At 49.2% G+C, this 26,374-nt stretch overlaps 1 protein-coding gene across 2 annotated transcripts in view; it reads left to right on the forward strand.

Moving 5' to 3' along the window:
• The window catches only part of LOXHD1 (lipoxygenase homology PLAT domains 1), a 154,144-nt gene that overhangs the window by 80,587 nt on the left and 47,183 nt on the right, over nucleotides 1-26,374 (forward strand). For both annotated transcript variants that reach the window (XM_047697662.1, XM_047697663.1), the window contains exons 17-26: nucleotides 419-611; nucleotides 5,075-5,235; nucleotides 7,558-8,032; nucleotides 8,513-8,667; nucleotides 10,842-10,975; nucleotides 16,083-16,249; nucleotides 16,982-17,086; nucleotides 19,616-19,744; nucleotides 20,832-20,996; nucleotides 24,747-24,928. In XM_047697662.1, coding sequence (XP_047553618.1) covers nucleotides 419-611; nucleotides 5,075-5,235; nucleotides 7,558-8,032; nucleotides 8,513-8,667; nucleotides 10,842-10,975; nucleotides 16,083-16,249; nucleotides 16,982-17,086; nucleotides 19,616-19,744; nucleotides 20,832-20,996; nucleotides 24,747-24,928 — 1,866 coding nt within the window. The remainder of the gene's footprint in view (nucleotides 1-418; nucleotides 612-5,074; nucleotides 5,236-7,557; nucleotides 8,033-8,512; nucleotides 8,668-10,841; nucleotides 10,976-16,082; nucleotides 16,250-16,981; nucleotides 17,087-19,615; nucleotides 19,745-20,831; nucleotides 20,997-24,746; nucleotides 24,929-26,374) is intronic.

Here is a 26,374-nt window from a genome sequence, read left to right on the forward strand (position 1 = left end):
GATGTACCATAGTGTATTTTTTAAAACAAAACAGAGCCCAATCAATAGCATGGCTATAAGAAGCAAATGGTTCATGTTTTGAATGTTTGGTTCCTTATACGGGCGCTGCCCAAGTACGTGCTGGAGCTTTCAAAGTTCACGCCATACCCAGGGTCCCCCACTTGCTTCTCACCTCTTCCCCGAGAGGTGAGCTACTCTTAAGAGGAGGGATGGGAGGCTCCAGGCAGCTGGCTGATGGTGGACAAGCCTGGGACCCAGCCTCTTCCTGCTGAGCCCCCTTCTCCTGGGGAACTGAAGATCTGGGTTGAGGACAGCGGTTTGTACCAGTGTTGGGTGGGGGCAGGGTGGGGAAGGATGAAGGCATCAAGGTTTCCATGCACCAGCTCTTTGCTCACTCACACCCTGGGTTTCCTTCCAGATCAGTCGGCTGGTGATTGGGCATGACAGCACGGGCATGCACGCCAGCTGGTTCCTCGGCAGTGTCCAGATCCGCGTGCCCCGCCAAGGCAAGCAGTACACCTTCCCCGCCAACCGCTGGCTGGACAGGAACCAGGCCGATGGGCGCCTGGAGGTGGAGCTCTACCCCAGTGAGGTCGTGGAGATCCAGAAACGTATGGGATTAACAATAATGGACCATAAGCATCGTTTCCCCTGTGGGCTGGGGCAGTGGGGAAGGGGGAGTGACTGTGGGGTGACTTGGATCTTGTTTCTGAGTGGGAGGCTGAGGGGAGATAATGGGGCTTCTGATTGCCTGTGTATCATGGCTCTTGGAGGGGCAAAAGGGCTCATTGGACAGATGGTGAAACAGAATTCAGCGGAGGAGACTTTTTTTTCTGGAATAAAGGCAGCAAATGACTCTGTTAGGAGATGAACATTCTCAGCCCTGTGTGCAAGAATTTGAGACCTAGTCCGTGTATTCCCCCGGGAAGATTGGCGGAAGAGATAAAGCTATTTATTTGTACATTTATTTAATAAGTATATATACTGACTGTTTCTCTGAGCCAGCACTGCCCTAGGCACAAAGTAGACCAAGTCCTTGCCCTTGTGGAATTTACCTGCCACTAGGGGAGGCAAACAATAAATACATAATATAATGCCAAGTAGGAGCTATGAAGAAAATGAAGCAGGACAGGGTGACAGTCCTGGCATGGGGGTGGAGGACACTTGGACAGGGTGATGAGATCACCAAATGAAGGTGAAGCTCATTTGTACACGATGTGAGAGCCATAGTTATGGGAGGGGTCAGAGAAACAAGAGATCATCTGGAGGGTCAGGAAGATAGTGGCACCAGAAATGGATGCAGAGAATGTCACTTCCCTCACCCCTGCATTTCTACATCTACCCTGAATGCTACTGCCCGAGGCTCACTTCCACCAGAATCTTCCCTGGGAAGAACCCTAGTGTGACCTCACCACTTCCTCGCCCAGAGCTACTTGTGTCTTTTCATGTGTGCATTTTCTCTCTCCAGCAACGCTGTAAGTTCCTTGAGGGCTGGGTCACATACACATACATGCTTTGTAATGGTATCTGCCAGTGTGAAGAAATCAACTCTTTTCCTCTTTTTAGAAATTAAAACTTTATTTCCATCACAGTAATACGGGTACTAGTTAATAAGATACAGATTTTTAAAAATGAGTAGTTCCCCTTACCATTCCCCTTCTTCAGAGGTAACAAGTTTTAAGTGACTTTCACTTGTCCTCTGAAATTTATCTCTATATTTTTAATAATTTGCTTACCAGTTTCTTTATTATTTTATTCATGGACATTAATTCTTGACTTCCTACAATGGAAGAGGATGGTTTAGCTCTGTGAACACACATGTGTATGTATGTGTGTGTACATACACGCTTCCCCTCCTTCCAGCCTTCAATAAAATTAAATCCGTTTTCAATTTTTACATTATTATGACTATGTAAATATCATTCACTGCTGGGACACCTATTGTATGATGATTGCATTTCAATTATGGCACAACTTTTTGTTTTCTGAAGTTAGTAATAGCCTCATTTTCCATTTGTATAGTTTTCTATATACCCACCTATCTGTGTGCTAGGGCTGCCATAACAAAATACCACGACTAGGGGCTTAAACAACAGATATTTCTTTTCCCACAGTTCCAGAGGCCAGATGGCCAGGATCTGGGTGTCCGGAGGTTAGGCTTCTGAGGCCTTTCTCTTTGTCTTGTGGATAGCTGCCTTCTTGCTGCATATCCATATGGTCTTTATTTTGGGCATTTGCATGTGTGTGTCCTAATCTCTTCCTTTTATAAAGACAGCAGTCATATTGGATTAGGGCCTCACCCTAAGGGCATGGATTTTAACTTAATCTTCTCTTTAAAGGCCCTATCTCTGAATAAGTCACATTCTGAAATACGAGGGGCTAAGCTTCGATAATGAATTTGGAGGGGAGACAATTCTCCCTTGACATCATTTTATGTCCATCCCTCGAGTAGAACTAAAATTCTTTTCATAAGTCCAAACCCAACAACAATTCTGTTTCCTCTCTACCTCCTTCCACTCACTCCCTGTCCCAAAACATTCCTTTAGGAACCTCAAAGCGTTCTAGGCTGTCATGAAGCTGTCCTTTGAGACTTCCTTTTGGCCATCTTTTTGGAAATTCCTTTCTTTTTTCTCCTAGTTGGATCTCCTGTTTCCTGGACTTCATGTCTCCCTCTTTGGTTTCTTCCTTCTTTTCATTTCTACCGAGTAGCTTCCTGAGAAAAGGTGCATGGAAGAGAAATGTCTGCAAATGTCTCACAATTTATAAGGAATTTGGCTCATTACAGAATTCTGATTTAGAACTCATTTTCCCTTAAAGTTTAGAAGGAATTATTCTACCATCTTCTAGCTCCCAGTGTTGCAGCTGGGAAGTCTGATGCCATTCTGTTATCCAACTCTTTGGGATTTTTTTCTCTCTAAAAGTTTATAGCATTCTAGTTTTATTTCTGGCATTCTGAAATTTCATGATGTCCTCACTGCCTTTTGTGATTTTAATTTCATTGGTTGTTCTGGGAACTCATGGGCTTCTTCTGGAAGCATTTTTTAATTCTGGGACTTCTTTGGATATTACTTTTTTGACAATTTCCAACTCTCCATTCTCTGTATTTTTTAGAACTGAGCTCTGGGTGAGATGTTGGAATGCCTCTGATTTTCTTACCTTTCTATCATTTGTCATTTTGTTCTTGGGAAATTTCCTCTTTTTGTTCTTATGAACTGTCCTTGACTTTATCCTTGCAATGGAGTATTTTATTTCAGCTACCACATGTTGATTTCCAATAGCTGGTTCTTGCTCTCTGAATGCTAATTTTTATCTCTCCAAGTTCCGTTTAATCCTGGCTGCTTATTTCTCTAGGATCTGAGAGAGGGAATGGGGTTGGGGTTTTCTCCATTTGGAATGTCAGCTTTTACTGAATCTCCTCATTGTCCAAACACTTACCCACTGTCACCCCCCGCTGATCCTGGTGTCTCTAGTTCAACTTCTTTAGGCTCTCAGCCAGTCCTCTTGCTTTCCACCCCAAATCTCTCACATAACTATGGTAATGGAAGATCCTCCATCTTGTTGACAATAAGTCTTATCTTGGGGGAAAAAAAATCATGATATCATCTTGTGACATTGCTGAGAGCACAAGTCTTGCAGTAGTCACTAAAAAGCTATGATCCCGTTGGGTTATGGACATTGGGGAGGGTATGTGCTATGGTGAGTGCTGTGAAGTGTGTAAACCTGGCAATTCTCAGACCTGTACCCCTGGAGCTAATAATACATTATATGTTAATTTAAAAATTAAAAATTAAAAAAACAAAACAAAACTATGATCCCATAGTTCTGATAGACATTTTGCTCTTCACTGGGAAATGCCCTCTAGTGGTGCATACCTGTAACACATTTCCACCCCATAACTGCTGGATAAAGTATTACTTCAAAATATGGACAACTTTTTCTGTGTAGATGTATCTGTTGATATCATCTGAAAGATGCATATATTTAAATGAAAATTATTATTTCAGGGGTGCCTGGCTGGCTCAGTGTGTAGAGCATGAGATTCTTGATCTTGGGGCCATGAGATCAAGCCCCATATTGGGCATAGAGCTTACTTTTAAAAATATGTTCTTATTAATTATATTAACATATAATATATTATATATAATCCATATCAACATATGATTATATTATATATTATTTATATATAAATATATATTTTATATTAATATATATTAAATACATATATGTGTGTGTGTGTGTGTGTGTGTGTGTGTGTGTGTGTGTGTGTATATAAAATGTGCACCTGGGTGGCCCAGTCAGTTACTCAATTGAGTGTCCAACTCTTGGCTTCAGCTCAGGTCTGATCTTAGGGTTGTGAGGCCGAGCCCCCCATCAGGTTCCACACTCAGTGCAGAGTCCACTTGGGTTTCTCTCTCCCTCTTCCTCTGCCCCTCCCTACCCCACGTGCACATGCATGCTCTCTCTCTCAAATAAATAATAGATTTAAGAATACACACACACACACACACACACACGCACACACACACACACACACACACATATAATATTATAATTTCAACCTCTTGTCCTTTACTGAAAATAAGGAAAAGAGACAAACACACAGCCTTTGCTTTTTTCTGATCTGTGGTGTCTGCCCAGGGGTAGGCACACAGCAGAGAATGCTGGCAGGCATATTGACTGTTCCTCATTCCTGGCTCCAGAAGTCACATGTGGTGCAGTGAATGACTGGGCTTTAGAGTCTGATTGCTTGAGTTTGCCATTTCTACCACCTACTCAGTTTCTCTGAGCCTTAGTTTGTCAGCCTCCGAAATGGGGATGATAGTCCTCATCATGTTGCTGATGAAAGGATTAGATAATGATGTGGATAGATATTAGATAATAATAGATAATGAAGGGTATATTATGATAGAAAGATAGATAATGATAGATAATGAAAGAAAGATATTAGATAATGATAAATATAATGCCTATGAAGCCCCAGACATGGCACAGGGTCAGGAATGTCTGTTTTGTTCCTCTCTCTGCCATTATGAATATTACCGACTGTCTCGTTTGCCCCCATGTGCCTACCCAGTGGTCCATTACGAGGTTGAGGTTTGGACGGGGGACGTGGGTGGCGCAGGCACCACCTCCCGGGTCTACATGCAGATCTATGGCAAAGATGGCAAGACAGAAGTGCTCTTCCTCTCCAGCCGCTCAAAAGTTTTTGATCGTGCGTCCAAGGACACATTCCAGGTATGTGGGGGTAAGGCAATGGGGGTGTCCACAGAGCTCCAGTGGATGCCCCAGAATGTAGGGATTGAACTTGATCTCTGGCTTCTTAGAATCACCTGGAAAGCTTTAAGAGAAAAAAAGGGCTGCCTGGCCCACATTCAAATCAGTGAAATCAGAACCTCTATGGCGGGTGCTATGTTTTCTGGGTCATGCTTCTAGAAGCTCTCCTGGGGAGTCTAACATGCTGCAATTCTGAGTACTGCTGGAGTCGATGGTTCTAATTTGGCCAAGTGTGGCATGAGGCCCCTGATTACTGCGGCCATTGCCAGCTCTCCCTGTATGTGGGCAGGGCCGTGCTTCCCACGCGGGATCTGGGGAGGAGTCTCATGGCTGTGTTCTGAGTGCCCCAGGTCTCTATACCTCCCTTTGAGTAGAAAAGAAGAGATGAGGTTGTGAGCATGTTGCTGATGGGAGAGGAGGATGCAGGTGTGATGGCCCTTGGGGGACACAAGAATGTTCTAGATGGGATACTACTGCATGTGTGTGTGCAGATATGTGTACACAGGGAGCATATTCATGCTGGATGTTCTCTGTGTGTTTGTGTGCCACCGACAGCCCTCAGCAAAGATTCCTATCCCCGTGCCCAGCAGAGAAGGGCCTGGCTGAGCTGGCCCAGGGGCTTGGAATGTTAGCGCTGGAGGCGGCCTCACTGAGTCCAAGCACCCAGTACACAGCTGAGGAGGTAGAGGCCCTAGAAGTACACATCTCTGAGCCTTGGATTCTTCATGAGTGCAAACCTAGCTTTAGACTACCTCCCCAGCCTGCTTCACAATCCTTGGAAGGAGCAAAACAGTCCATGTCAGAGAAAGTCCTTGGGCAATTGTGACCAGCTGTGGAGACGTAAGAGAACGGGGCATCTTCTGGTGCCGCAGGGCTGTGTGGCTGGAGGCAGTATTGGACGCGGTCACAGCTCGGCAGACATGTGGGCAGAGGGGAAGGTCGGCAGGCCTCCCTGCAGAGGTTGGTGGCAGAGATGCTGTGCTTGGAAAATTCTGGAAAGGAGATTTCATGTGCTGAAGAAGGGGCTTACCAGGTCCAGAGCCCATCCTTTCAGTAGCTGACAAGAAAAAAATGCCTCTTTCTCTGGGCTCCTGGGCTCCATTTTGGCTAGTCATTTTCTCAGAAAGGTGGTTTTGGCTACACCGTAGCTTCATGAACACAGTCAGAAGACCTGAGTTCTCATCTAGGCCTGAACTCCAATTACAGGGCATTGAGCAATAGCCCCAGACCTTAGTTTCACTAGGACACCTGTGGGAAAATTGGTGGCACCAGACTTTGAAAAGTGTCAGACACCCAGAAAAGCGCCCATCAGTGGGGAACCCTAAGAGTGGCACAACCAGCAGGTCCCCCATGTGAGCCCTCCCCTGAGCTCTGCGGGGGCTGGACCTCACTGCAGTGTGAAGCTTAGCACAGAGTGGCAGACCGAAGGCTTGGGGACCCGATCTTCTGAAGAAAGCTAAATCCACCTCCATTGCCCTTTGAACCAGCCGTGTGCCAGACCCCATGGGGGACAGAAGCAAGAAAAAACAGTCCCTGTCTTTAGGAATTCCCAACCCAGTGGGCAGGGAGCAGCTCATGTGGACAGGGAGGGCATCCGGGGCAGGTCAGGACCATAGCCAAGCTTGCGGGGTCCTCTGTGCTGTTGGGGATGGACAAGGCCATGTGCTGGGGGAGGGGCTCAGGGCTTCTGGGAATGTGGGTGAGTTTTTTTGTTTTTGAAAAATAACACTTTTTTCTTGCTTATTACAAAAGTTATATGTGATTTATAATTAAAAAAACTTTGGAAAGAGAATGCAGAAAAGCACAAACTAAAAAGGAAAGTAGTGCTCAAACTCAGAAAATGGGATGAATAGTTTTTACTTGGCAGTAGAGGGAATAAAGGCATTCTGGGTGGGGGGAGCTCATGAAGACAGCTATGGAACTGGGAGGAACAGGGATGAGCGTGAGTGCACGTGTGTGCATGCATGTGCCTACATGGGGTAGGGGAGAAGGGGAAGAGATGGAGAGACAGGGACCCCATCCTGACCATCACCCAGGGTTAGAAGGAAGGAAGTTTGGGGGGAGGGTGGGACCTACAAGAGGTCCTGGAAGGCTGGTCCAGCAACCAGGCCGAATGTGGTAGGAGAGAGGTTGCTGGTGGAAGCTTCTGAGCTCGAGGCCCTGGGCCTCCCTGTCCTGCGGCTCCGCATGATGGCCCGCACCTGGCTCTGCAGGGGAGGCGGGGGGGGGGGGGGGGGGGGAACACCAGGGGCCGCCCCAGCCACTGCCCTGTGCTTTGCACAGCTGGAGGCAGAGGATGTGGGCGAGGTCTTCAAGATCCGGCTGGGGCACACGGGTGAAGGCTTCGGACCCAGCTGGTTCGTGGACACGCTGTGGCTGCGGCACCTGGTGGTGCGGGAGGTGGACCTCACGCCCGAGGAGGAGGCCCGGAAGAAGAAAGAGAAGGACAAGCTGCGGCAGCTGCTCAAGAAGGAGCGGCTGAAGGCCAAGCTGCAGAGGAATAAGAAGAAGAAGAAGAAGAAGAAAGGCAGTGACGAGGAGGACGAGGGGGATGAGGAGGAGGAGTCCTCGTCGGAGGAGTCCTCGTCAGAGGAGGAGGAGGAGACGGAAGAGGAGGAGGAAGAGGAGGAGTTCGGGCCTGGGATGCAGGAGGTGATTGAGGAGTACAAGTTCGAAGCCCACCGCTGGCTGGCCCGGAGCAAGGAGGACAATGAGCTGGCCGTGGAGCTGGTGCCGGCAGGCCGGCCGGGCCCTGAGCGTAAGCCTGAGGATGGGGTCAGCCCGTCTGCTGAAGGGGGCCCCGTGAAGGGGGTGTCCAGCTCTCCTGCCCCCCAGAGGGGGGCACCCATCATGGTTCCCATGTAGGTCCCCTGACCTGTGTCTGAACTGCCACCATGGACAGGTCTCTGTCTTGGCTTAGTTCTGCCCCATCCTGTGGCTCTCGGGAGGGGTCGGGGACTCCAGGAGGAGCGTGGATATAGTTCACTATGATTCCCAGGGGGAAGATGAGGTAGGAGGGCGGCCCAGGACATTTTCCCATGACTCCCAGCCTCTTGGGCTTCATGGCAAAGGAGGGTCTTGCATGGGGAGGAGGGATCCGTTCAGCTCCAGGTTAGTGCAGGGGAGATGAACCCGTGGTGCCTGCCTGCTCCCAGGAGCTGGCTGCATCTGAGAGCCTGAGCCTCAGATCCACCCTGAGCGGCGCTGTCCTCAATGCTGCCTTTTTCTCTGTCCCCAGCCAACACCTATGAGGTCCAGGTGATCACAGGGAATGTGCCCAAGGCTGGTACCGATGCCAATGTCTACCTGACCATCTACGGTGAGGAGTATGGGGACACAGGCGAGCGGCCCCTGAAGAGGTCAGACAAGTCCAACAAGTTTGAGCAGGGACAGGTAGTGTGTGGGCTCTCTGGTCCTTGGGCTGGTGGTTGAGACTCTGCTGATTCCCAGGCCGCCCCTGTCCTCCCACCAGTGCAGTGTTCAGCAGGGACCTTTGTCCAGTCCATCCAAGTGTCATGGCAGTGGGTCCCCTGTGAGCACCAGTGCTTTGTGCTACGGGACGTAAGAAAGGCCCGGGGTGGGGGTGTTGAGCACCACGGAGCACGCAGGAGATAACCAGAGATAGTTTAGGCAGCAGAAGCTCAGGGGCTAAGTGGCCAGAGCAGGGGTTCAAGGAGGAAGTGCTGACGGCGCTTTGGGGAAAACCTGGTAGGAAGGAGAGCTGTGCCCTGGACCATGGCTGGTGACTGTGGTATAGACATCTGAGGATGACAGTGACAGGTGTTCCCCAGGGACAGGGCCACAGGACAAAGAGTGGGCTGGAAATGTGGAAGGCCAGCTCAAGGACAGTGACTCTTCCCGCTGTGCTGTGTTCATGCTGAGCTGGGGTGGGCGCTGCCTCTGGGAAGCCTGATGAGCGCGGTGACGGGGAGTGGGGCATGAGGCCTTGAAAGCAGGTTGAGAAGCCTGGACCGTGTCCTACCTACTGTGGTAGGAGCCACCAAGACTTTCGAGCGTTGAAAGAAGTGCGCGCAGGCCCCTCTTTCAGGGACAGTGGGAAATGGGTAAAAATCCAGCTGTCTTCCTTGTGCTTCCAATTTTACAGCACGAGATGGAAGACTATTCCATCTCACCTTTCTCATTCCTACCCCGGATCTTTTTTTTTTTTTTAAAGATTTTATTTATTTATTTGTCAGAGAGAGAGAGGGAGAGAGAGCGAGCACAGGCAGACAGAATGGCAGGCAGAGGCAGAGGAAGAAGCAGGCTCCCTGAGGAGCAAGGAGCCTGATGTGGGACTCGATCCCAGGACGCTGGGATCATGACCTGAGCCGAAGGCAGCCGCTTAACCAACTGAGCCACCCAGGCGTCCCCCTACCCCTGATCTTAAAGCCACGTTCCCTCCTCTACACAGAGCAAGAAGAGAAAGAAACCAAACCCACAAGAGCATCCATGGGCTCCTCTGATGTACTTCAGAGGCTGTCTGCTTTCTCTTCCAACACTCCCTTGCCATGACTTGAAGATTAGGGCTTATTCCATGTTTTCATACTTTCCTTTAGAAATTATAGCCACTATGATCCCAGATTGGAAGAAAACTGCTAGAGAGGGTGTAACTGGCATGCGGGATGAAATTTGCATACAGACTTGGATGTTAGATAATAATACTGGGTTGATGTTACATTTCCTATATTTGGCAATTGACCTGTGATTATATGCAAATCACCTGCTCTTGGGAAATCTACAGCGAAGAGGTGAAGAATTATGGTATCTGCCATTTACTTTTACTTGATTCAGAAAAAAAAAATGGACAATGGGCAAAAGAAAGAGACAGGGCAAGCAAATGTTGCAAAATCTAGGTGAAAGACTTACAAAATTTCATCGTACCATTTCTGCAAGTTTTCTGTAGTCTTGAAATGTTTTTCAATGTAAAGAGTTTAAAAAGTTATAGCCCAGAAGAATCCCATTCACTTACTGGTCCTGAGGCCGTCCGCCTCCTGCCGGTCATGTGCACCTGCTCCCGTCTAACCAATGTCTTCCCACCTATGTGTGAGCAAAGGCAAGTCTCCTGTTTCTGTGAATGACTTTGGATTTGCACTTTGGCTCATCCCAGGTGCTTCATGAAAATATGTGGTTGAAGGGGTTGTATGCACACAGGTGCACACATAATGTGGGGTTTCGGCATACTGCCAACAACAGCCCTACACACACACACACAAGTGCATGTGCGCACGCACACACATACCCCATAACACAAATGCAGGCACCAGCCAACCTGCCTTCTCTGCCCCTCAGTCATCTTCATGGCCCTCCCCCTCCTCCCTCCACCCTTTGGGACACAGTGAGAGTAAGAAGACCCCCAGGTCTTCTTAACCCCCAGGAGGGCAGGTTAAAAAATGCTGTGCAGACCATACACCAGTTAGCCACCTGCATTTTCCAGAGCAGGTCTCAGGCTGCCCCAGGTGCTGGGAGGGTGAGGCTGGTGACCAGACTCTGTGTGTGGGAGGGGAGGTGCCATTGCGGAGAGAGCAGGGCCACACCATCCTTCTGAGTGCCTCCCCGACTCTTCCCAGACTGACACCTTCACCATCTATGCCATTGACCTGGGGCCTCTGACCAAGATCCGGATTCGCCATGACAACTCGGGCAACAGACCAGGCTGGTTCCTGGACAGAATAGACATCATGGACATGAACAACGAGACCACGTGAGTGGGTTTGATGGGGGAGGCAATGTCTGCTTCTGAGATGGTCCTGGAAAGAGGGCTGAGGCTGGGGGTGGGTGGCTGGGTGGGCATTGCCTCCCTCTCTTCCCTCTCACTGGGCAGCCCCCCTGGAGCTACTGCCCTGGCAGGGGACAGTCTGGCAGGACCGCCCATCTAGTTCCTGAGATCCGTCAGCTCGGAAGGTGACTTTTCCTGTCCCTGCCAGTCTCCATGCACAGACTTAGTCACCCATCCATCCCTCAGCATATGAAGTGGCTTCTGGTACCGTTGTTTTAATGTCCTAGACCAGGAGGGAGCAGACTTTTCTGTGAAGGCCAGAGAGTAAATATTGTAGGCTTTGGGGCCCTTCGGTCTCTGTCACAGTTGATCTATTTGCCTTTGCAGTGGGGAAGCAGCCACAGGAGCTGCCTAAACGGATGGGTGTGGCTGTGTTCCAATACACCTGGGTTCATGGACACTGAGACTTGACTTCCATGTAATTTTCACGTGTCACAAAATAATCCTGTTCCTTAGATCTTTCAACCATTTAAAAATGTAAACTTCGTGCTTAGCTTCTGGGATGTACATAAACAGGTGAGCAGGCCAGATTTTGTCCCCAGGACATAGTTGACTGGCCCGGGTTCAAGATTCCCAGGGACCACCAGGAGCTAAATTGGGAAGGGGGTATTGTCCTCCTGACAGGTGAAGGAATCATGCCCCAGGGAGGGGAAGCCACGGCCCCAGAGCCAATTCATGCCTGAGCCAAGACCAGAACTCCAGATCATCAGTGATGAATCTGGTGTGTTTCCACAGGTAGGTCCCATTGCCTCTTGAGCAAAAGGGACCAGGGGATAGTAGACAGGAAAAAAGGCCTGAGGTGTGGTAGGGAGACGTGGAGGGAGATAGAGAAGAAAGCAGGCAAGTTCCTATGTGGGTTATGGAGCTGCCGAGGGCCTGCCAGTGCCTGGAATGTAGTGGGCGCCCAGTCAGTAAATGTGCGTTGACTTTAATTCTTGGCCTGCAATCTGGTATCTCTCGGAGAGTGCCTTGTTCTTGGGTTCCCCTCTGTGCAGGGCTCACCCTATCTCCCACCTCCACCCTGCCTTTCACCCAGTTACCCCATCCCCCCTCCCTACCCCCCAACAACCCTCAGTTTGTTTCCCACAGTTAAGAGTCTCTCATGGTTTTTCTCTCTCTCTGATTCGGTTTTCCCTCCCCTCCCCCCACAGACCTCTGCCCTGTTTCTTATATTCCATATAGAGTGAAACCCTAGGATAACTCTTTTTCTCTGACTTATTTTGCTTCCATTATTCCTTAAAAATATTCACTTTTCTTAGCTTTTCAAATCAAGACATTAAGTGATTTGAAAAAAATCCCGTTGGAATTCTGATTGTTATGCCATTAAATGGACGTGTGGAGAATCGTATTTAGAACATGAAGTGCTGCCCTAGGTATGCATCCCACTTAGTCAGCTGTTCCCTCTAGTATCTCAGCAATGCTTTACAATTTTCTACAGTCTTACTAAGTTTATGCTCAAATATTTTGTATTTTTACCACTCTTGTGAATGGTATCTTCTCTTTACTCATCGTCTTCCCTCTGTCTCTCTTTTTCTTCCCTCCTCAACTCCTGGAACTCCTGGCTTCCTCATCTCCCCTCCCTCCCTTGCCACCCCATCTTGTTGGTGTGAGTCAAACTCCATCTCTCCAGCTTCCCCAGCCCTGCTCAGAGGCTCCTGCCTGGTCGCTTTCCTGCACCTCGGCCCTCCTGTATCTGTGGCAGTCCAGCCCGCAGGGGTGAGTCCCTCCTCTGCTTGATAACCTGCAGAGGCTCCCATTCACCCCGAGTAAGAGCTAGAGCACTTCCAGTGGCCTGCCCCATGCCCCCTCCTTAAGTCTTGGTCCTGATTTCTATCTCGCTCACTCCTTGCTATTCCTTGAAGCTGATGGTCATGGTCCCACCTCAGGGCCTTTGCATGTGCTGTCCCCTCTGCCTGGCACTCCTTCCCACAGTGGCTTACTCTCATATTGTCTCTAGGTAAGGTCTCTGCTCAGGTGTCACCTACTTATCAAGATCCCAACCCCCTTTGGAACTTCTACTTCTTTTCCTCTGTTTCTTTTTCTCCACCTCACTTGTCATTTGACCTACCTTCAATGGCAGTATTTTTTAAAAGATTTTATTTTATTTATTATTCATTTGAGAGAGAAGAAGAGAGAATGCACAAGGAGAGGGGAGAGGCAGAGGGAGAAGGAGAAGCAGACTCCCCACTGAGCAGGGAGCCCAACACAGGGCCCAATCCCAGAACTCTGAGATCATGACTGAGCCAAAGGCAGACGCTTAACCATCTGAGCCACCCAGGCTCCCCTCAAATGCAGGATTTCACTGTTGTTCCTCTCCCCACAACTGAATATAAGGACCCTGCCTAAGCTAATGACTTCATCTGTTTTGTTCCCTGCAGTGTCCTCCCCAGTACCTAGAAGAGGGCCTGGCGCACAGTAGGCATGCCACAAATACTAAGTCAACTAATGAATAAAGATTACGTTTGATGTATTAATCATTCATCCATTCAGCAAACACACGCATGCTCAGTGCTGAGGGTCAAGTGGCTGATTCCAACTCTGCCCTTGAAGAGCAGAAAACTATGAGGGTCTAAGAGGCTGATGTTTTAGACCCCATTCCTGTCTCTCCCACCCTTTACATGTGTGGCCTTGGGGGGCCTCCGAGCCTCGGTTCTTCCATCCATACAATGGACATAGTCAAACTCTCTTGCGAAGTTGTGATGGGGACTGAGATGACCCATGTGAGGGCCCAGCGCCACACCCGACCCCCGGCAGTGGGCGGCACGGGCTGCTCTCCCTCGGCAGGGCAGGTCCAGCCTGGCAGCCTGTAAAAGGGGCCTCACAGCGAGGCAGGAACGGGCATGTGCAGGACTGTGAAGGAGCTCCTGCGGCCATGGGGCCTACAAGGCTGAGGGAGGTGGCAGCCATCTCAGGGTGGTGCCCCCAACTGCCAGGGCTTCCAGGGGGTGGGGAGCTTTGTGGTGGGGGTGTCGTGGTGCTCTATTGGAGGCGGCGTTTCAGGGCCTTCACAAACCTTGATGTCTGGTGTTTGGAACAGAGGGCACAAAGGCAGATGAACAGTGTGATGGGGGAGACTTAGAGGCGGGGGCCGAGGGGCTCCCACCAGCTGGTAGTGCTGTGGCTCCGGGCGTGCTGGGGGGCTTCAGTCCCCATGCAGGTATTTCAGGGAGAGCGGGGAGGGCACCCCAGGAAAGCCAGCCTCTGCGTCCCTGTGCGTGCGAGTGCTTGGCAGGTGTGGGCGGGCTTGAACCTCACCCCTTCTGTCTGTCTGACTGCTTTCTCGCTCCCGGAGTCAGTCTCCCACTCCTTCTTTGTGTCTCCTTCTCCCTCTGTCCTTGTTCTGCTCTAACTTCCCACTCTCATTGTCTCTTCCTCTGCCCCAACCCCACTCCTTTCTTTATTTCTGTCTCTCCTTTAATTGGCCCTAATTTAGAGCTAAGGCCTATTATTCATAAGTTAATTGGTTGAATAAAAATGAAACTTTCCCTTTCATAATTTAAAGACTGGGACATGGAAAAATACGCAGTTTTCACTTAAACACCAATGTAACTGCCATTCAGTCTCTATCACCCCTAGCAGAGTTCTCCTACCCTTTGAATCCACGTCCACGTCCATGAACACAGCATTCCCCTCTCTACCCCGTGTGAGCCCGCGGGCGGACGTGGTATTCTCAGGTTCTGCTCTGCTAAATGTGTTGGCGCTGGGAGGCTGTAATGTCTACTGGGGAGCGAGGGGCTCCGACAGAGGTGAGACACTCAGCTCACATGGCTTCCTCCTCTCCAGACGTTGACCAGTCCCTGAATGCATCTTCGGCTCCCAGCCTGGTGGAGGGCTTGGAGGGGTGGAGATGGGGTGGAATGGCCCCAGTTGACAGATGGGCTGGCTGCATTCCCTGACCCTCTGAGTTGTTCTGGGAACTGGGGTGCCCAAGAGGAACTGTCCAGCCCACAGGCTCCAGAGAGCCCACGCATGGGCAGAGGAGAAACAAAGGGAAGTACGATACTAAGAATAACAACAGTGATAGTATGAGCAGACTCTTACCGGGCGTTTATATGAGCACTTTAAAATGTTTAACTCACATAATCCTCCTAACAACTTTGAAAGAAACAATACGATCTTCATTTTACAGAATGGTAAACTGAATTACAGAGTACGGTTGCCAGATAAAATACGGAATGGCCAGTTACTGAATTCCATAGAAGCAGTGAATAATGTTTTAGCGTTAAGTATGTCCCAAATAGGCTAAAATATTATTCATTGCTTCTCTGAAATTCACATTTAACTAGGAGTTTTGTGATTTTATTGGCTAAATCTGGCAGTCCTAACACAGAGAGGTAAAGAAACTTGCTCAAGGTCACATGACTTTAAGTGGCAGAGCCAGGATTCAAACCCTGTATGGCTCCAGAGGTGAGTCCTTAATTACCCCATGTTGTTACCTCTGTGATTCCCTACCCCCCCCCTTTGTCTGCGTGTCTCCATTTCACTGGGCTCCGCCTCTACTGAGGAGTCAACTTGGACCTCCCTTCCCTGGATGGCGCCAGCTGTCAGCTGTGCCAGCTCCTTAGCTACACCTTCGTACCTTCCAGAAGCATAACTGGATATCATTCCATTCAAATCCATTTATTTAGCCCTTAGGTATTGAACACCTACTGTGTACAATGCTCTCCACTAAGGTAGCATTTGGCTACCAGACCCACCTAGAAACTGCTGGAATAGCCCCTGGAAGCTCTTCTTCCAGATGCTTCAACGCGACCCTGATGAGGGCTTGACATGCTCCGGGCACTGTTACACAGCCATTTTCCCTGGAGGTGTCTTCAAACCATGACCTCAGACTTGTTGTCCGCCCCAGGCAGGTGACTCATGGGGTGACCCCTAGGCTAGGTAGTATGGGGAGGGCCATGCTTTTGGGAAGGCAGTAGGCAGGGGAGTGTCTGGGCCCCCAAGGACCTGTCATTTTGCAGCCCAGGACTGCTCCATTGTGAAACCTTTCCAAAGAGACGTTCCCGACCTTATCTTGTTCCCCACCCCGCAGGTACTACTTCCCATGCCAACGATGGCTGGCGGTGGAGGAGGATGACGGCCAGCTGTCCCGGGAGCTGTTGCCGGTGGACGAGTCCTATGTGTTGCCAAGCGAGAATGAGGACGGAGGGGGAGGTGGTGACAGCAACCCCCTTGACAGCCTGGCACTGGAGCAGAAAGGTTTCCTCAACTAGAGCTGGTTTCTTCCCTCTAGCTCCCTCCCTTCTGCCTCTCCCCCCATCCTCAGTCTCCATCTTCCTTTTCCCTGTGGGCTCTGGGCATCTCCTCCTCTGGCAGTGTGTCTGTCCGACCTTCTCATTCCTCCATGGCAAGAGTGGGGAGGTGACAAGACATGTTCCCACAGGTGTAGCATAAGGCTTGGGGTAAAGTACGTACGGCTTAGCATGGAGTTCTTATCAGGAGTGGAATGAAATGGAATAGGATAGGATAGTATAGGGTAGGGTAGGGTAGGCTAGGGTAGGGTAGGATAGGATAGTTGTAGCTGGCTATAATTTAGTTTTGTGTCCTCCCCTCCAGACACATTATAAGCCCTCAGTACATTTTTGTCAAGGGAAAGAATGAACTTTCAAGAATTCTAAGATGCTTCCCTTCCTTGAAACTTGCATCTCTAAAACTCTTCTCAGCCTGGAGTAGTCAGACCAGGCTCCCACTGATGAGCCCAAGTCTCCCCTAAGCATTCTATAGCTCTGTTGATTGAGAGCTTCCTGTGTGAGCTGGAGGTGGGGGAGACCTCCCCTCTGCCTTGAGGAAATTTCTAGACTAAAGGGAACTGCAGAACAACACATGCTGCAAGAAAAGCAACTCATAGAAACATACTCAGTGTGTTTTCTCCCTCCTCCCTCCATGGAGGGGTGCTCTACCACTCACTTCTCCACACTCCTCTCCCGGCAGACAAATCTACCACATTCTCAGTGACCGTAAAGACTGGGGACAAGAAGAACGCAGGCACGGATGCCAATGTCTTCATCACGCTCTTTGGCACGCAGGACAACACTGGTAAGAAAGCAACACAGGGCCGAGGCTCACCCACATTTCTCCTCAGGGAGACTAGGAGATTCAGTAGAACTTTCCAAGGAAATCCTGGTCACATCTCTGTTTTTCTCTCTTTAAAAAATAATTTTTTTGCAAGAATTCCCCTTTATTGTTTTACTTTATATTACTGTGGGAAGAACACTTACCATGAGATCTATCCAGTTAATAAATTTTCAGTGTATAATGCATCACCGCTGACTATAGATACAGGTTGGATAGCAGGTCTCTGGAGTTCACTAATCTTACTAAGCTGGAAGTATGCTTGCTGATTCGTATCTCTGCACCTTTTCTTCTCCCCAGCTCCTGGGAACCACCATTCCAGTCTTTGAGTTGATGAATTTGACTCTTTTGGACACTTTGTATAAGGGGGATTATGCTATGTTTGTCTTTCTGCATCTGGCTTATTTCACTCAGGATAACATCTTCAAGGGCAGACCACATTGTTCCATGTGGGAGAACTTCCTTCTTTTTTAAGGCCAAATAGTGTTCCATTATATGGATATATCACTTTTTTTTTTCTATCTGCTCATCAGTTAATGGACAGTTAGGTTTTTTCCACGTCTTATCTATTGTGAATAGTGCTATAATGAACACGGGAGTACTAATATCTTTTCAAGATCTTGATTTCAGTTCTTTTGGAAATATACCCAGAAGTGGGATTGCTGGATCATATGGTAGTTCTATTTTTAATTTTTTTAGGCTCTTTCATACTATTTTCCATAGCAACTACACCATTTTGCATTCCCACCAACTGTGTACAAGGGTTCCAATTTCTTCACATCCTCACCAATTGTTGTCTTTTGATTTTGGATGGTAGCCATCCTGATAGGGGTGAGGTGAGATCTCGTCGAGTTTCTGATTTGCATTTCCCTGCAGCTTGGTGACAATGAACACTTTGTTCATATACTGTTGGCCATTTGTATGTCCTCTTTGGAGAAATATCCGTTTAAGTCCTTAGTCCATTTTTTGTTATTAGCTCTTTGTTTTTGAGTTGTAGGAGATTGTGGCAATGAAACCGCTATCAGATAGATGGCTTGCAAATATTTTCTCCCATTCTGTAAGTTGCTTGTTCATTCTGTTGACTGTTTCCTTTGCGGTGCAGAAACTTTTTAGTTTGGTGCAGTCCCACTTGTTTGTTTCCGTTTTTGTTGCCTAATGCATTTGATGTCCTACCCATGAAATCATTGCCAAGACCCACGTCAGGAAGCTTTCCCCCTGTTTTCTTCTACAAGTTTTAGAGTTTTAGGTCTTACATTTAAATCTATAATCCATTTTGAGTTGACTTTTGTATATGGTGAAAGATAAGGGTCCACATTAATTCTTCTACATGTAGATTTCCACTTTTTTGGCACTGTCTGTGAAGAGACTGACCTTTTCCTGTTATGTGTTCCTGCGTGCCTCACACACTTGACAGATTGCATGTAACCAGCCCTGTTGGAGAAAGGCAATTCCCTTTTCCTTAAAAATCTACATGTGAGGGCCACCTGGATGGCTCAGTTGGTTAGCATCTGATTTTTAATTTCACGTCAGGTCATGATCTCAAGGTCCTGGGATCGAGTCCGCATTGGGTCCCACACTCTGCAGGGAGTCTGCTGGAGATTCTCTCCCCCTCTGCCCCTGCTTGTGATCTCTCTCCCTTTCTCGCTCTCTCAAATAAATAAATAAATCTTTAAAAAAAAATCTCCACGCAAGGCGACTTGTCTACCTGGATTGTGGACTTTGGTTCCTTTAGAGATTCTTCCTAAATCTCTATAAGTCAGTCTTACAGTACTCCAGGGGGCAGAGAGTCTCCCGTCCTCTCTCCCATCCTCATTGCTATGTCTACCACCCTAGAAGTATGTGGAAACCATAGGAATCATCTTCCCTTCAGCGTGTCTCCTTAGGTAATATGCTGGATCCTGTGGTCATTCTTTCTCTAGGCCTTCCTGAATTTTTTTCCATTTTTTCCATTCCTTTTTTTTTTTTTACCATTTCCTGGGCCTTTCCTAGAGGCATCCCTCTGTTTACCTTTTAAAACCATAAGGAAGGGCCTCCCAGTCCAAACAGTGACTGGTCTGTTGTCCGTGACTTCCGCCAGCTTTCTCCTTCTGTTCAAGGATGTCCCTGATTCCCCCAGGGAACAGGGGGAGGGAGGTTTTGTCACTGGCTTCCTTCCCACGTGGGGAAACATGAGGAGTATGGAAATAGAGCTGACACTGACTTAGGGCCGCACCACCCTCTCCTGGATGGTCTTAATAAACCCTTTGGTGTGTTTCCTGTTCTTTAAATACAAACTCGAAATAAAAATACACACCTTGAAAGCTGATTACAAAGCTCAATAAAAAGACAGTACCCACTAAATGTGCAAAGGTACCCGTGGGTGGTCCCCGCAAGGTCTAAATTTTATGAAAGTCAGAAATATTTGGTTATTGGGAGGAGGGACTAAAAGGGGCAGTCAGACTAGGTTTGAAGGTCGCAGGCCCAGCCAGTCATGTGGGGCCATTTGGTTGGCAGGAATGACCCTCCTGAAATCCTCCAAGACCAACAGTGACAAGTTTGAAAGGGACAGCATCGAAATCTTCACAGTGGAGACGCTGGACCTGGGAGATCTGTGGAAAGTCAGGATTGGTCATGACAACACAGGTCTGGCTTCCTTCCCCCTCTGTTTTCTGCTAAGAACGTGAAGACCACAGACAGGTCCCTGTGGGTGTCTGGGAAGAATGTACAAGAAACTTGGATGTCAGCTGCCTTCCATGATGGCACAGCTCCCTTGGGCCCTTCGGCCCTGTGGAGCCCTGGCTGCATGCAGAGATTCTGGTCTAATTGGCCTGAGCTCGGGCCTGGACACCAGTGAGTTCCCCAAATGCTCACCATCAGTTATTTCCTTGTGCAGCCACATCTGAGAATCCCCCATCTAGCTCAGTGGTTCTCCGACTTGAGTGAGCCACAGAACCACCTTGGAGGTTGTGAAACAAAGATTTCTGGGCCTTACCCACGCAGGTGTTGGTTCAGTAAGTCTAGGGTAGGGCCGGAGCATTTCTATCTCTCACACACGATGGTAAGTCTGCTGGACCCCACTTGGAGAACTATTGATCTGGTCAATTCTTCCCAGAACCCACTGACACTACAGCCAAGCTTTGTTCTCTCTCATTAAGGTAGGACTTGTTTTCTTGATCTTTTCACTAAGTATTTTAGGCCTGAGGAAGGAGGCCCTCTCGCTCGCCCCTGGGATAGAGAGAGGGGGTTCTCTGCTCAGCCCCTACTTCCTTCTTTAAACACTCATCTGTCCAGGGAAGACCATCAGCCCTTCACAAGTTTCCCTCCCCTTCAGGCACCATGGGCAGAGGCTGGGGAGCTCGGAGTGCCATCCTCGTCTCGGGGTGACATTATGAAATCCTTGTTAGTACGAGCTCTCTCGGGCATCTCTGAGCTCCCCCTTTAGAGTGCCTTCTGCTCTGGACAGTGTGCTTGCTGTCACCTCCTGTCACCTCTTCCCCAGGCTCCTTTGCTCTTGCTGATTTCACTGACAGCAGCCTGGAGCGTGACCCAGCGTCAGCCTTCAGCTGGAACAGGAACTGGAACAGGAATCAGCGACAGCAATGGCCTGTGCGTGGGGCAGCCATGGATGTCAACCGTGGGGCAGGGAAGAACGTTTGGAGTCCCCGAATCTCCCCACAGTAAACCCTCTGCGTTGGGCTCCTTGGTGAGATCTGTGTCTCCTTCTCTCCAGGCAAGGCTCCAGGCTGGTTTGTAGACTGGGTAGAGGTGGACGCCCCATCTCTTGGGAAGTGCATGACGTTCCCCTGTGGCCGCTGGCTGGCGAAGAATGAGGACGACGGAGCGATCGTCAGGGACCTCTTCCACGCAGAGCTGCAGACGAGGCTGTACACACCATGTAAGTCACCTGTGCGGCAAGGCTGGTCTTCCTCCCACGTCCCATCACCCACTACCCCAGCTTGGTCCCAGACCCTCCTCTGTCCCTGTCCTGGGCCAGGCCCACCTTGCAGAGTTGGGTTTCTTGCTCCTCTCCCAAATTCCCTGGGCCCTCTGTGGCCATGGGCAGTGTCTAGGATCAAGAGTTTGGAAATATGGGACTTAGTCCCACCTCCACCCCAAATCAGCTGGTGACAATAGGCAAAGAGCCTGACCTCTCTGGGGCTCGGTTTCCTCATAAGACCCCAAAGGGAAGAAAGATCAAAGTCTAAACTGGGAGAAGTCACTACCAGCCCCATCATCCATCTTAGTCTAGTCAGTAACAAGACAAAGAAATCACCGCTATCAGATTTTATCCTGACTGGAGGGAAAAAGAACTTGAAAAGATGATAAATGTGATTCCTTTTACCAGCTAAAGAAAAGGAGGAAGGGGAGCAATTTGGTGAAGTTCTGATATTTCCTTTCCAGTGTCACCAGAAAGTATGTGCTCAATGTTTATTTACATGTACGTACATCCTAGGCACTGGGAATCAAGCTGAAATCAGCCAAACTATAAAAATCTGTCTGAATATGCTAACATAGGAACCAAACCCACAGAATACAATTTTTTTTCCTAACCAAAGAAGTTAGCTATGCTGAAAGGTTTCCCCTGAACATAAATACACAGTATAAATCAGTGATGGGTTTTTGTTTTTTGCTTTTTGCTTTTGTTTTTTGTTGTTGTTGTTGTTGTTTGGGGTTTTTTTTTTTTGCCTAAAGCAATTAAACTGGAAAAGACCTGATCCATCAAGATATTTTCTGGTCCAAAGCCTAAAAGAAAGTGACATTTCCCTCTAGTAAAATCTCTGCATATACAGATCAAACCCCCAGGAGCCGCCTGCAGTTGGGGACAGACACACTGACCCTGACAGATGTACGCAGACCTGACAGCAGTACTGGGCGAGGCACTTCTAGACAGATATTTCCGTTTCTCCCTTTGCGCCCTAGGACAGGCCTTGCTCTGGATTCGTATGGCCTAACCTTGAATATATTCAGTTCTAGCCTGATATGAGAACAAGCCCACTTACCCTTTGCCTTAGGCTCGTATTTACCAATACATACATACACACATACATCCATATAAAGTGCAGTAGAGGTTTGCCTTTCAGACTGGAGAGCCATGGAGGCAGCTTCAAAGGGCGGCTCTCACCAGGCAGGAGCCCAGCAGGGAGGGTCTGCTGCTCAGAGCCTATTTTCTTGTTTGGGAAAGTTCTTGAGGGCCCAAAGCCAGAGAGTTCCAGGGGCTGGGGAGCTGCAGTCCCAGGAGTGGTGGCCGGGTGTTGTTCTCAGGGGCCTAGAAGGCTGAGACCCAGATCGGGCAGTTCATCAAGGCTGCCCAATACATGTGAAACCAGAAGAACAGAGCAAAATGGCTCTGCTTCCAGACCTACTGAAAGGTGCTGCCAGCACCGGAGAGGGGTGTCCCTTAGGAAAGGGACCACTGTGATGGTCTGAACTTAGAGGCACCACACAGCGTGGAGCCCTGAAGGTCAGAATCATGCCATGTTAGGGCTAAGAGGCACCTCAGCCTTAAGTCTGTGCTCTGAGGATTGCTGGTATCAAGGGGGGGGTAGTTTCCAGGCAGCTGGTGGGTTTGGAGAAAGGATGAACAGGAACAGCTCCCCAGTTCATGCCATCCAGAGCAACTCCTCAGCTTTAAAAAGTCAAGTTCTTTTTTTTTTTCTGAACATTCTTCCTAAAGGTATTTTTAAGGATTGCACAAGAATATTCCACTGAAAATTAATTTCAGCTAAACCGTCTAAAAACCACAGTTCTGTTAAATACTCTCATTTTATGGACAAAGAAAAAGGCCCAGAGAAGTACACCCATTTGCCCAAGGACACACAGCTCCTCAATGGCAGAGGCAGAACTAGAGACCAAGAAATGCATCTGAGCCCAGGCCTAGAGTGGTGAGGGTGGAACGGTGGGCTCTTCCTGCCCATATATTTCCAGGGCTTCTCCCACTGCCAGCTAGTCTCAGGAAAGCTCAAGTCCATCTCTGCTCAAGGCCTCCTGAGCCTTAGACCATGGAGACACCCAAGAGGACTCCAAGGAAGTTGCCTCCATTATCGCAACGGCTTGCATTTTTCCTTGACCTTGGTGAGTGGCCTGTCCAGGCCACTGTGGGGACGGGCCCTGACCAGTAGGTAAGAACAGTACTCACCTCCAGTTCATGACAACAGCACCCCTAGGGGTTTACACCCAGGATTGAGGGGTCAGACAAGCCCGTTGGAGTTGGAGTTCCCCCTACATTTGACCAGCCATGTGACCTGGGGCAAGTCACTTCACTTCTCTGAGCCTTGCTTTCCTCATCCATAAAGTGAAGTATAATGGTGTCTCCTGTACCGGTCATCGTGAATGTTGTAGATGGGGAAGGTAGAACGCTCAGTGGAGAGTCGGGCACAGGGCGAATACTCAACAGACAACAAGTACGATTCTTATAAGGCCTCACAGCTGCTGTTCAACAGCAGAGTGACCGTCATCACAAACTAATGAAACGAAAATTCATTTGCTTTGGAGTAGATGTGGAGAGGGGGCCACCTGTGAGAAGGTGACTTTTAATGCGGTCCCTTTTGAAGTTGAGACCACAAAATAAGGTAGATTTCCACTTACACTCTTTCTCTGAGTTTTTAATATAATTTTTTATTATTGTGACTTAAAGTATATATACATTTATATACATAAGCCACAAGTAAGTGTCACAAAAAATGTTTTCCCTTACTATGTGTGATGTCCGCATAGATGGTATTTCTTTATTCAATTCTATTCAATTCCGTTTATTTTTTAAAGTCCTGGTGACGACCCAGGAAATTTATTTTACAACCTGCTCATGGGTCTCATTCTGCAGTTCACCACACACTCTCAAACTGCTGGTCTCAAGCTCCAGTGTAAAGTCCGAGTTAAATAGTTAGATCACTAGAAACCATCCCACAGAGAAGCTGAAGAGATGTTGGGAATCTGTGTGTTTGATACACACCCAAAGAGTTTCTGAGGTGAAGAGTCCTCAGCACCAGGTGGGCAAAGCTGGTCTCTACCCGCACTGATGCCCGCCCACCAGGCTGCTTGCCAACAGCACTGATGAGTCAGCCTCCCTTTTAAGGAGTCCACAAGCACACACCACCCCCACCAGCATCCAACCCAGCAAGGGCCCAGTGTGTTATGGAGGCGTGTGAGGGCAGGCCAGTGAGGAGCAAGTGAGGGCAGGAAGAGAAATGTTTCTCACCCTGTCGACTACTGATCTGATTGGTTTGTTGCCCCTTGAGATGTAACCCTCCTGTTTACAGTCTCTACAACTAAGGACCATGGTGAGGACACTTTGTAGAGGAGAAAACCGAGATTCTTGAGTGGCTTGACTGGGTCACACAAAAAAATCAGCGTAGAGCCCGTGTTTTCAGCCAAACTGCTGGACTAGCTCTGAGATGAGAGAGGCACAGAGACCATGGTCTGAGGTGACAGGGGCTTAACTGCGGGCACTAGGCATGACAGGACACTGCCTCCCCCTCCCCCTGCACCTGCTGTTGCTAAGCAACCATGTGAAGAAGATGCAGGTCCCTGGGCGGCAGCTTCCAGTGATGGGGCCCCAGGGCAGTGGGGCCAATGAAGAACTTGATCTTGTCCACATCTGTTTTGTGTTCTCACCTCCCCTCTGACTTCACCCTCTGCCCACCCTCAGTTGTCCCTTATGAGATCACCCTGTATACCAGCGACGTCTTCGCTGCCGGGACAGATGCCAACATCTTCATCGTCATCTATGGCTGTGATGCAGTGTGTACCCAGCAGAAGTACTTGTGCACCAACAAGAGAGAGCAGAAGCTGTTCTTTGAAAGGAAGTCAGCCTCCCGCTTCATTATGGAGGTACACGGGCCCCACAGGCTGTGGGGGGAGCCAGCACCGGGAGGTGGGGGCACCAGAGGAGGGGACAGGAAGAGCCATGCTTCCAGAGGGACCCTAATGGGCTGCTGTTGGCAAGGAGTCCAGGTGGTTATCCACCCTCGCTGGGCCTCACTCAGTACATCTGAGTCACCAGGAGGACGGAGCACCTCACCTGTCCCACAGGAACAAGTTTCAGACCTAAGCTGACAGTGGGTGGACAGGCCTTGGGGAAACTAGAGGCACAATTCCAGTTCCACTGGGACCATCTCCAGTGCTAGCAACAACACACACATATCCCTGGGGAGAGCCGGACGTGTAGAAACCCCGTGTGTTCCCCAGCTGCCCTTCTGGCCTGGAGCCTTGCTTGTTCCATGCTTACTTAGGTGTAGTCCCAGCAGCTGGGCATCCCATGCATGTGAGCTCAGTGTCTCCCCTGTGCGCTAGGTTGGGTGGGAGACACAAGAGAAGGGGAAGACCCAGCCTCTGCCTGCAAGGGGCTCGCATCCAGCTGGGGAACCCGGAACCTCCATATAAGGCTAATGAGAGAGGCTGGTCATCCTTAGAGTAACTGTTCCTTTGGGTAAGAAGGCACCATTATAGGGCTTTATCTGTTAACTCACTCAACCTGCACAGCAACTCTGTGCAGTAGTTATCCCTGCTTAAAGATGGGGAAACTGAGGACAGAGTAATGAGTAGCTTGCAGAAATTCACAGAGCTAGGGTGTCATGGAAGCAGGATTCAAACCCAGGAGAACTGGCTCAGAATGTGTGCTCTTAGCCCCTACAGGACACTGGTCCCTGGTGATGAGCACGAGTAAGGGACTGACTGAGTGTGTGATGGGTATTCAGAGAAAGATGAAGGCTCCCTGGAGGTGGTCACTTTGAGCTGGACTGAGTGCGACTATAAGCAGGGACAAGAAGGGGAGGCATTCCTAGCGAGGGGAACACTGGGGCCAAGGCCAGAGGTGTAAATAAACGCAGCATGTGGAATGAGGTTTGGCCAGATGGACAGTAGGAGAGTGACCCGATGGGCAGAGGACTGGCTGAAGCAAGACTTAGAGGGGACAGCTGTGAAGGAAAAGAGCCAGGGCTCTCCAGACAGTGGGGACCTTTGGAGAAATACTCCTTATCTTCTGATGGGAAACAAAGTCCAGAGCCCCTACCTCCTCCCCCAGCCAGTGTCTGTGCCTGGGGGGGGGCGGGGCAGGGGGCTCTCCCTGCTTCCTCCCCACAGTCCCCGGGAGCCATCAGCACTTGTGGGAAGGTTGGCACCTTGGTAGAGTCTTTGTCAAGGAAAATTCAAGGGTGATTCCTTTACCCACACAAAGTAACAGCTCACCCCGCCAAGATGGCATGGCGCATGAGTCACCCCAGCCTGATGCCATCAGTGGGGGGCTGCGATTATACCCCAGCGTGACTTCCACGGAGT

This window comes from Lutra lutra, chromosome 12 (assembly GCF_902655055.1).
Source record: "Lutra lutra chromosome 12, mLutLut1.2, whole genome shotgun sequence".
Taxonomy (NCBI): Eukaryota; Metazoa; Chordata; class Mammalia; order Carnivora; family Mustelidae; genus Lutra; species Lutra lutra.